The 12,344-nt window shown below is 39.9% G+C and overlaps 1 protein-coding gene across 1 annotated transcript in view; it reads left to right on the top strand.

Moving 5' to 3' along the window:
- The first annotated feature begins 209 nt into the window (after positions 1-209).
- The window catches only part of LOC140240663 (A disintegrin and metalloproteinase with thrombospondin motifs 18-like), a 36,012-nt gene continuing 23,877 nt past the window's right edge, over positions 210-12,344 (top strand). Inside the window, exon 1 of the mRNA XM_072320417.1 lies at positions 210-303. Within this exon, the coding sequence (XP_072176518.1) occupies positions 210-303 (94 nt within the window). The remainder of the gene's footprint in view (positions 304-12,344) is intronic.

Below are 12,344 nucleotides of genomic sequence, written 5' to 3'. Positions count from 1 at the left end.
ATGAATCAAAGAACGACCTAAGTCCATATGATTCAAAGAATGACCCAAGTCCATCACACAAAATGGCCTCTCCACAATTAATGTAAATATTAATTGTCATAATAATATATGTTCTAATTTGTATATACAATGTTGCCTTCCCATCACAGTTAAATATAACATTATTGAACAAATTAAAAAGATATGAAGTTTTTTTAAGTTTACTCGAAATGGTCTTCCATGGACTCTTATTTGCCCTGAGTAGCCTATTTAGTGTTGATGCTGTTCTACCAGAGGGCCTAGCTGCCATTAAGGCCCAAGCAGGTAACTTTTTACGCTAGCGTGAAATGGGACATCACATCATTTATATGTCAACACGCATTTATTCTGCAGGACTCAACCTCGGGACATCCGTTTCAAAGTCAATAGTATTTTACACTACACCACAGACCCCCCCCCCCCCCCCCTTGAGAGATTTGTAAGGCTATGACGATTCTACCTAAAAATCCTTTATAGCTTTCTCATTTTTTATTTGGCTTTTCTACTTGTCTATTTTACATGGCTACTAAAGTCAATGAGTACGTGTAGAGCGGCATTCCACGTACATTGTATCAGGTCTGTGCAACATCAAAACTTTCTTATTCCACACGAAACGTGTTGGGGCTTGCGTGAGCTTGTCTTCACAACGTTCCAAATGATGCAGACGGGAGAGTCACAACATTTTAGTAGAATGACGTTCTTTTTCGAGTTTTCGAATTCGAGTGTTGTGATACAGGGGAATGAATCGACAGCGGAGAGGTACTTTTGTTATGGAAATTAGGTGATCAAGTGATTCGGAGAAGACTATAGTCTACTATCTCAGACCTGAGTTGCTACGTCGATTGCTTAAAGACCATCAACAAGCACACCAATATAGATCCTCTGGTGTTTTCAATTTGGGTGAACAGCCAATACTGTAGTACACACAGAACAAATTTGGGGTTATTGAGAGCATAGTATTTGAGTGACGTTATCATTTTTAGCAAACAAAGAAGTGGACAAAGCTTTAGTATTTTTAACAAAGAGTGTAGATCCTGGTCAACATGACAAAACGGGTACTTAGGTGTATAGGCCTACTATTTGTATGAATGTATGGCATACACTACGTTTAAAACTGTTGTTTGATGGGTTATACTGCAGGTTAGCTGACACACTTAATTAGTTTGTGGCTATAATTGCATTTACGTGGCGGGAACTGGGTCCTCTGAATCGATAGTCCCCTATACAGACCTGATAGGACTAACAAGTTTGGAAGGCACTCCGGAATTGTACATGGAACTGTCTGTCCTTAGTGACAATATACATTGGGTAACTGAGTATATCTCAGTTATGTTATCAGTTATCACTAGCACTCTAGTCTTCAATCTCCCTGCCATACTCAGAAGTGTATCTGTTAACTTATATAGGCCCTAATACCAAGGAGTGGTCCTGAAAGCGTTAAAGCGATAATGGTACTTGCAGATAAAATTGGAAACTCTTTGCAGCAACTAAGGTCTTAAATTGTGAGATTGGGAAAATTAAATAGTTTTAGTTGTAGTTGAAGGAGGTACTAAGCTCACCTAGTACATCATTGGTTGACTAGGGTAAGTAAGAAAGGACAGGACGTTAGGGGTTTGACCTGTGGATAAGACGAGCCGAGGTCTGAAGGCAGCGAGCCAGCTCAGGAGAGTCCCCTTTTCTTCGAGAAACTATACTCTCAAGAGGGTCTGTTTGAGCAACCACTCCCGTGGTCCTGTGCCAAACTTTCCGGTCCAGCAGGCTCGCGTCAACACTGAGAAGACCTCAGTGACCAGTGGGAAGGAAACAACGGGACCGGTCGTGTGTTCAGTTTCTGTCCATCAAATCACACAAAGGACGAAGGATGATCATCAGTCCATCACTGATCGCTCGTCCAGTCAGGAGGCCAGGCAAGTATCGTCTGCTAGCTTGTTTTGTTTTCCTCCGAGTCCGGGTCAGGGATCGCCACTGGTTCCAGAGGATGCCAGCACTTGCTCGCTGGCTGAAGAAATAACCTGCGCTCTTAGGAACTCTCCTCCCGGTGGATCTTCTATCTCATGGGTGCACGCAATCATCTGACGATCGATTTTGTGTCTGTACTATAATCATCGGATCACGGAGAGGGCTGAGGACAACTCCATTCCCCCTTCCTTGTCCTTTTGTGAACGATGTTGTTTTGGAAAATGTTTGTCGGTGTCCTCTCGATCGGCATTTGTTTTGTTGCGTCGTCTCATGCTGGGGTAAGTGGCTGTCTGTTTACTAAGGGGGTCCAGCAGGTGTTACTAACAATAGATGCGCGGACTATAGGAGAGAATAGATTCTGCAGAATAGAGACGTATGGCTAGAATAAAAAGATGGGCTTCGTACCAGGCATGCACCCATCACAGTGACCTGATCATCTTCATTACTGATCAGTATCAACATTTGATGCTCGTACTGTTTACATACAGCATAATTTTCTTCTTTTTCGTTATACTACTGAAAAATGAAATTAAGTGTACACTCATATGTGTTCTTTACCTTGAACTGATGACCGATCAGGAGTTTTGATAATCGCAACATTTTGTCAGTTGTAACTGAGCTAGATATTATTGATAAGTATCCAAGAAAAAATGTAAATGTCCTATTCCTGATTCAGTTCATTTTACTTCCATTCAGTTGGGCCCTGTATAGTTTATTTCAATCCAAAAATAGTCTAAAACATATGGATACAAAACGTACATTTCTCATAAATCATGTAGTTTGAACAATTTGTAAAAAGTACGTTTGTAAAAAGACAAAGTGAATCGTAAAGTACATTACAAAATATATATGTACACATTTATTGAACGGTAAGAAGAGCAAAACATACTTTGCGGGGTTGACAGAAAAGAAATGACTATGACAATGAACTAGTAAAACGGGGATCATTCAACGAACAAATGCATTCATTCAGATTCATCAATATTACGTTCAGTAATAACGAAATAGTTAATGCGGTTATTGTGACTTGCCCTGATGTGCACTGAAGTTGAGAGTAATCGAGACAGCGAGAGTCTGATCGAGAAAGTGAAAGCACACTTGTTTACTCCCACTGGCCGCTAATGTGGTATGTAAGTCGATCGATCGATTCGCTTGTAAGATGGCAAGAAGGAGAATGACCCATTTTGTTCTCTACACTGTCGTCCTTGTAACTCCTTTTATCTTTGCTGGTATAGGGACAGGTGCGAACATATTTCGTGCCAGTGTATGTGTGCGTGTGTGTGTGTGTGCGTGGCTCAGGTGTGATACATTCTCAATGTATACACTACTATCATGCGTGTACGTATGAGTGTGTAAGTGTGTAGGGGGGGGGGGGGACTGGAAGAGATAATAGATGTTTTAATCAATGATGACTCAGCCTGTGTGTATTGTTACATTCGAGTAGAAACCTGAATGTCAGGTACGGCTTTCATATTCTTTTCTTCTTCTTCTTTTTTTTTTCATTTGATAAAGATTACCACATTTGGAGGGAGGGAAGGGCGATATTTCATCCTGTAAATGTTGGTAGCAGCAACTGACTTTCTTGAATCATTGTTGTTGTTTTTTCAGGAAATTATGACTTCAATATTCCCATCCTGCGTTCTTTCATTAGTTGTTAGTCATTAAACGTTACATACCTCAAATCTACAGTTCTGATTGAACTGGTTGTAAAATTTCTAAAACTCTTCGTTTCTCATAATCAATGTGCACAGCTAAGCTCGTGGTTGTGTATGCTTGTGCGTATGTGTGCTGTTTTTGTGGCATAGTTAATCGATTTCGTATGGCTGCAGGCTCACCTAGATACTAGCATACGACGGTTTAGGGAGCTGTCAGCTTAACCGCGTTCACATGGATACTGTAGAAGGGTGTGTGACCAATTGTGTGTTGACGCAAGCACACAAAAGAAGTTTCTTCACAATTTTACGTTTGCACAGTAACCGTCACTTACACGCTTCGCTCTCGAATCCCCATCCCCTCAAATTAAAGTACATCGGCAAACGTAGGCCGAGAGCACCGATTAAACAAAGAAACATGTGCGAGACTTTTTGCCTCTGGGCAGTAAGCTCTACACATTAATGAAAGGAACATGAAGTTTGGGGGATCTCGACATATCCCGCAAAATGTACCGCTTCTCCCAAGGCACCTCCTGGATACAACCCGTGGGGTCTTCAGTGAATTCTATGTTATCACATCGTTGATTTTATGATATCAGCGTCATGTAGCATTTCCATGTATACTTCCATGAGTGAATACAAGCTCATCATTCCGCCAGGGTTCCCAGCCTCATCCCGACAGCCACCGGTGTAGTCATCCGGACGGCAGCTCGAAAACCTTGGTGTCCGCAGAGCTGGACACCAGGACTAGGAATGTCTCAGTCGAGGCATGGAATCACTCACCTACCTGGTCGAGGCCAACCTACCAAACGACAGCACTTCCTTCTGCCCCCATTGACATGTTTCGCGCGCCTTCGAGCTTGCGTACTTCCAGGAAACCATACGAAGTGGTGCTTTGAGACTTTTTGCGTGTTCAGATTCCAATGTGTCATAGAACAGATGAATCTATAGCATGTCGTGTAGGCTGATATTCAACATTAATCATGTTAATCGTGCTTCAATTAATCCACAAAATCGTGTAACAACTTTTTGTCCTTAAATCGTGACTGAAAAACCACAATTATAAGGTTCCTACTTTTCTGTTATTCTTCTATACCTTCTTCAACTTTTTTTTTTCACTTCAAAATCTCCATTAGTCGCCCAATCTTGTTTAGAGGTAATGTTGTTGTATTCGTTGTCAGTATTGTCTCGGCCATTCTGTTCGATGTAAGTCTCTTGTACGATGAGGATGACTCCAAGGAGTGAATGACTCAGTGTGGGATGGTGCTCGAAGTCAGTCACGTGTGCAAATATTAGGGATGTAAGGGCAAGGACGTCTCTTCATGGAACGTTACCCTAAGAACGCATCAGCAGGTTTAAGATTCATGGCCAAGTGACGCCACGTGGAGATAAACAAAGTGCTTAATGGATAAGGTTCACCAATGAACGTAAACGGAAGATTAAATTTTCTTAGAATACAGAGTAAAAGACTGATCTTACGTCTCGTGAGCAGTTATATATAGCAAAGAACAAGAGAAAGAAATACAAAGCAGGACACATTTTGTCTCTCATTGTTTTTTATTCTTGTTATGTCGGGCAAGTCATGCTCTTCTACGTCCATACCATGCACATGCCATGTGCTTTATCAAGTACTGAATTTATACCTGTCGTATTACATCTGCACAGTTTGCAGCTATACGTATCTTTTTCCCCTTGAAGTACACCATGTGCTGAATTTCTTCTACAAGCAATTCGAAATGTATTGCGTACCTGGATTAACTTTTGAGATTGTCTCTAATATCATATCATTTTTAATTACTATCAAAAGCAGTTATGATTTTGAATCTGTAAAGAGCAGCGATTATTCTACAGCACAATCTTTGAAGAGAGAACATGGCATTTGCACCTGCACAACAAAGATATGAGATTGGCAAGAAATTGATCAAGAACCTCGAAAAATAAAGCCTGTGGTCAACGGCTCTGTGAAATTGGCACAAACAGACGGACACCTTGATTACAAAATAGCAACGATCATAAAACGTGGGTCCATGATCTAGAAAGGCTCGAGTGGTGTCTGATAAGCAACAGGCAAGCCAGGTAATTGAAGGAGACGTCCCTGATTAAATCTAGGAAGTGGAATAGCAAACGAATTAAAGAAAGTCGGATTTGTCAACTTGATGCCGAGTCGTCTGCACATAGTCACGGGTCGAAAAGATCTGACTTGACAGCGTTGAAATGAAGGGAGGAAAAGAATACAGACGAGTTTGAATGAATCATTAATGATGACATGATAACGATGTTCTTTTTTTAATTATCTGTAGTCAACGTGAAAACGACAAGCATGGTAGATCGATTTTCGGCTTCCATTGCAATGAGTGATCACAACCCTTGAGTCATACTTATCAACCAAAACATCGCAGAGGATTACACTCGCATGCATGTGGTTTCGTTCTTGTTTCTCTGCGTTGACAATGCGATGCCTGCTTGCGTGTGTGTGTTGTGTGTGTATGTGCGCGCGCTCGCTTGTGTGCGTGTTTGTGTTATTCCCTATGGAAGTAAAAGCGAATTGAACTGTAATGTTGTCCGTGTGGATCTTTTGACGGTCTCGCAAAACTTCACGACGCATGCCCGACCTCCATGCCATGTTGTGAAAGAGTTGCGATCAACCGGAAAATCCACACTATAATTGTAACTCAATGTTTTGTCCTGCCAGCATTTTTAGTCATCTTCTGTTCTCATTCTGAGCCCTGAAAGCTCACTCAAATCGTGCAAATTGACCACCTAGTGTCCTTCTGATCACAGTCGTGAATTGTTTTCCATGTAGCCTAAATGCTCGTTATCGTTCATAAACGCTGTTCAGTCATCCATCCAGCGCTATTTTGATAGAATAAAATTTTGTCAAAAAATGTATGCTTCATTCCAGCTGTCTGATCATAGCAATGCTTCCACCCTTTTTGCTTCCGCCTTCCAATTCCCCTTATCGTCTTACATTTTCCCCTTTTCTCCAATGATGTCTTCACTCATTTTCCTTCATTTGACATCTTTGTTAAAATCTATCTATGTGAGTAGGCGTGTTTAAACAAAGGCACGAATGTTTCCTCAAGACATAGAGAGCAATCTACGTCGATGACTGTTTGAGACTAACATGTATCAACTTACAGATATAATTGATGTGGTCCGCTGCTTTATTACTGGGTCTCCTTGTCCTTATTTGGCTGAAGGTTGTTACGATCGCGCACCTGGCAATTTAACTTTTTCGTCAATAGTTGATCATGTCTTGTCTCTATTACAAGGCCCAAGATTGCTCTACATGTCATAAGAAGCCCACCGTCCATTGATCTTTCCAAAGACTAACGTTATCCGATCGACCTTGTAAAAAAAAGGGGGCTGGTAACCCCCCTACTCCTATTGTCTGCTGGTCCATCAACAATGAGGTACGTCCTAGGGAAGAACGCACGTGTACATTGCGCACATGCATGGTTGTGTGCTCGTGCGTATCGCTCGGAGTCATGCCCTGAGCGATGTACGGTCACGTAGCAGGCCATTGCTCTTCGCGGTAAAGCGATCGACACTTTACAGGCGACTTCCACTGTATCTTTCTTCAACACAATCATTTGTATTTTCTTTGCAATGTCCTTAAGACCTTTGTAGAACCCGATCCACGTGCAAAATATGCTGTACATCAAAGGTTGCGAGAGAAAAGGAAGTTTAAGTTGTCATAATTATCGTGTGTGTTTGTAAATGATTTTAAAGGACTTAAGTTCAAGCGTTAAGGTTGCTGCAGCTTTGTTTCCAGCAAACCAAAAACGACTTGATCACTCGCATACGACAAATAGAAATGACTACAATCTAAAAGTCGGGAGGGAAAATTCAAGATGTGTACATGTCGGAATTTTATCCCGGAGAATCGAAACAGAACTACGTCTTTTTTTCGAGGTGAATTATGGAGGATTTTTTTCTTTTTGAATTTTGTTTTTGTTTTGTTTTTGTTTGTTTGTTTGTTTGTTTGTTTGTTTGTTTTTTTTTTTTGGCAAACTAGATCCCCTTTCACGGCTAACACAGGAGAAGATCAGGCATAGGTTAACAACACTCAATGCCGATGAGATATGTTGGGAGAATAGTCACGGATATAGTGGCTGGGTTTGCAAAAGCAAAGAGCTTCAGGAACGAACGACCTTCAGACAACAAAGTAACAATGCAACAGCAACGCCCAAGGAAAAGTCCCGACGAATACTAAAAGAGGGTGAATACGAGATAAGTTTAATTCCTCAATTGAAGTACCCTCACTTTATTGAGGCGTGTTTGCGGCGCCACAATATTAGCCAGTGTGCAAAATGGAATTGGTGGTACGGCAATGCACCGTCTGCACTGTCGCTTTATTCTCTTTCATATCATGGTGATGACTGAAATACGCAGCTGTCTAGAAGTATCGCAGCGTAAAATGAATACCTCAAAACAAAAGAGGAATGTCTCTTATATTACCACCATACAGTGAGGGTCTTCGTGGGACGAAACTTTCTGCCTTAGAATAGTCTTTGTTTGTTTGTTTGTTTCATTTTCCATCTAAGAAGATGGCTGGATAGCCCATATTCAGCTTCAATAGGTGGTCGTCCATGGCGTCCAGTTGGATGTAAGTCGGCACCACTTCACTGGGTTAAACACCCTACTCTTTGCATGAGTTGTGACTCTCTCACACACGGGACCTCCATTTTAAAGTATGTCCTATCCGAGGAACAGAGTGTTTTGCCTCTTACTAGAGGGGACGGTATGATTACACACAACATTGCTCAGTGGCACCGGGGTATCGAACCGGGGTCCTTGTCCTTAGCGATAGGATCGTGAGGCAGACGCGCTACCGACTGAGCCAAATCACCGTCTGTAGGTCATCATAACATAATGGGTTAGACTACAGAAAGTCAGTAACTATAGTGATCATTGACACCATCATCTACGACGTAACGATGACGTCCATTATTTGTTTGATAAAATACAAGTAAATGCGTTGTTTTGTATGACCACGTTCCATCACGGATAGATGGAGATACAAAGGGAGAAAACAAGATTTTGAAATAGGACTATAACATGCAGTTCTTTAATAATGAACTACACCTGATAAATTTCAAGCAGAAAGACACAAAGAGAGTGAGAGAAAAAGGCTCTTGGGAAGGACGTCAATATCTCTGTCTTTTTTTTCTTTTTGCATTATCATTGAATACAAACGGGATTTGAATATCATGCCAAAGAGCATCCGTATAACCAAACTCTCCATATAACCAACAACAGAAAAGTGAGCACTAACAAAATGTTAGCTTAAAGTCCTACCTCCATAAGATATAAAATACATGTACCCACTTTCATGAATACCTCAGGGACATACTATTATGAGCTATCCCTTTGGAACATTTTATTAAAACATAATATTTATATTTTACACGTAATGATAAAAGTGTTTGAGCTCTTTATGTTATCGCCTGATTTGATCTCAGTATTTTCTGGGGCAATTTGTTTTTCAATAAAGCCCCATTTGTGTATTTCGTTTATTTTTTTTTTTGTAAACAAAAGCAACAACAGGTACATTCCGTACGCTAACAAGAATCTGGTGTCCAATATGCGATTATGTCACTCGGTTACCGTGAGAGAGTGTGTGTCTGTAACAAGGGTGGATAAACTGACAAATGCAGTGCCCGGTATCCTATTTACTTGCGAATTTAGGGACAATACTGTGCTCAAATATTCACAAGTATCTCTGCCTGTATTTAGCTGGTGACTCAATCTTGTTTAAATACTTGTCACACAGGGCTCTGTTTGGGAATATTTTGATGCAAATGGTCGTAGGTTAGATGCAACGACAGAGAGAATGAAAACGGATGACGTCAGAAAACGAGTCAGAGGCACGATGACCAAAGAGCGATGACTAACTGATTTCCCATCATGCAAACCACCAGCCAGTCATTTTGTATTTTACGCTCCGGATTACGAAGTACCTGGTATCATTTCGAAGCTTCCGTTTTGTATGAATAGTAAAACAAAAACAAAAGCAAAAACTGGAATTCCTGAAGACTATCTGAAAGTGTTCACTTTTTATGAAGCCTTCACACAACAAAGACTGCCTCATTCTCTTCTATCCTGCAGTGTTGTCGTCGTAGGTCAAAGGTCAAGTCAAAATTTGAATAATTTGTCGTCTATGACATATGATAAAATTACTTGATATTTTCCTATCGGACTTAATCAGTACACATGTGGAGTGTGGTGGGACTGGTTTTTACTTCGTTGCAATTAATAATGTAATGAAGTTAGAGGGCACAAGAGTGACTTAAAATTTCAGCTGTCAACGTTTGCGAAGGAGAATAATTCATTAGAATGTCAGAAAATATGTTGATTGTATTTAGTGGTATAAACAAACCGACTGGTAAGATTTTGGGACAACTTTTATGAGAGGACGTCTTGAAATTTCACACCACAATGTGTATTCTCAAATCACTCATTTTCTGTGATCCAAAGTAACGATAGTTACACGATCTTAGAGAGCATTGTATTTGAACTGTGGCGGGATAAGTGCTTACCTTCACTGAAGTTGGTGAGATCTTATAAAAGCTGTCAAAATGTTACGTACTTTGTAATTAAACACATAAGTCGGATGTATTAACTCTCTGCAATAAAAATATCAATGTTTTAAACTCCCTCAGATAGTTGTATCGCTTTTAAGCGAATAACGAATTTGGCCAATGGTGTAGATGAAGATAACAATTTGATCATGATGACATGTAAGAGATATAAATCATACAAAATGAGACGCGGTGTATAACCGACCAGGGAACAATCATTTCCTCATACGTCGTGATAATTAATGAAATTGTTGAAGTAGAAGTCCTGCAGTGAAGTGTGGTTCGATTAACAAAAAACTGAATTTGTATTACTTTGCGATCTGGTTGGGCAATTAAAACAGTCAAATTGCCTATAGACAGTGTTGGATGAAGCCTGGAAAACTGAGACGATAGCGAAAATTGGTTCTCGGCTTAGAATAAACTGGCGATCTCTCCTGCTATTCACAACAAACAAGACTCAAAGTTCGGATTTCTCACTTCGTTACCTAACAGTCTCGGACCATTTAGCTCAGATCAATTGTAATGCAAACACCATTGTTATCCACAAGAGACCAATAGTCGCCCGTCATTGTTTCACAGCGTAGGTAAGACCGTTTGTTCAAAGAAACCTCGATGTTAAAAACTTGACGAAGAAGTCATCTAAATGGTCTACTGACGGAGCACATCGAGCGCCATGTAATTCTTCCTGCTTCGGTGTTTGGTTAGGGACGCAGTGTCCATTTAGCAATTTAGCTTGTCCAATAATATTGTTCTGTGAAAGAGGAATGCATACACACGTCCCACCTAGACTGCTTCTCTGCTCCTTTTCTGTGACACCTCAATGATTCTACAATGATTCTATCTTTATACCCTACCTATATAAAGCCTCAATGATTCTATATTTGTACTTATCTGTGATAAGCCAAACGTTAGTGGCGCAACGCCTGACATTTCGGAGAGTTTTTGAGGGGAGGGGTGAATCGTTTGAATATCATTGTTTTGTTTAAGGCCGCTGTGTGCGCAAGTTGTTCTCGATTGATTATTCACTTTTTTTCATTAATTCCAAAGTCTGGCCAGATAATCATTTTGTTCATGACTAAGGGGTTTAGAGTACATGCACATGTATACAATGTTGCCTATTTCGATTATCTGATTTTGATTGTAAATGTCAATATCAATATTTCGCATATTTTCGTATGTGATCTTGCTTATCATATCGCATTTTGATGCCTTTTATATGCTTGTCTTATGCACAATGAGAATTTACCGCTTACTTCCAGTATCTGATATTGCTAAAACCGATGACTTGAAAAGCAGGCCCCTACCTTCTGAACGTGATTACCCTGTTAGTTTTTTTTTATTTTTTTTTTTGCTAAAGCTAAATAGATAAAATGAATAGATGAATAAATGACTAGATGAATAAATAAGATAAGATATAGATGACTATTTCCTTCCAAGTCAAATCTTCATTCCGAACTCTTCCATAATATCTTCATCTCCATATGAATTATATTTCTGCCATTTGTTTCGATGTCGCGGCATCAGTGTGATTGGCGTACATCACCGATGTTTTATTATAAATTGGAAATACTTTTCATATGTACATTTCAAATGGAATACTTAACAAATGTGTATATATATATTTTTTAAATATATTTCATATATTTAATATTTAACATATATACTTAATACTTTACATTTGTTCTCCGTCTCTTTCTCACAGGATGTGTTTTTTACTGATGACGAATTAGAGCATTATATTGGTAATGAAAGGGGCTTGCTGGGTAAGTGACTTTTTTCTATAACTGCACAAACACATTTCAACAACACACACGCACAAACTTAATATATCATAGACCTGATATATCAAGTTATGTTTCGTTTATAAATACTACTGTGTTTCCTTGCAAGTCCAGATTTGTAACGAAACGAACAATCTTTAGACTACACAAATAGTAAGCCGAGGATAGATCATAGATTAGTGTTATAGATCCTAAGTGTGTATTGAATATACCATCACATTGCTGTGACACAAGGTGACACAGACCACACCGAATCTATACCCCCAGATCCTGCTGAAGGTCGTAGACCGAAAGCTTGAATAAAGGAGCAAAACTTTTAGAGTAACGTCCGTCTTACACCTCATTTCTTT

Source organism: Diadema setosum, chromosome 17, assembly GCF_964275005.1.
Source record: "Diadema setosum chromosome 17, eeDiaSeto1, whole genome shotgun sequence".
Lineage (NCBI taxonomy): Eukaryota > Metazoa > Echinodermata > Echinoidea > Diadematoida > Diadematidae > Diadema > Diadema setosum.
This window is presented reverse-complemented; position numbering and strand designations above follow the sequence as displayed.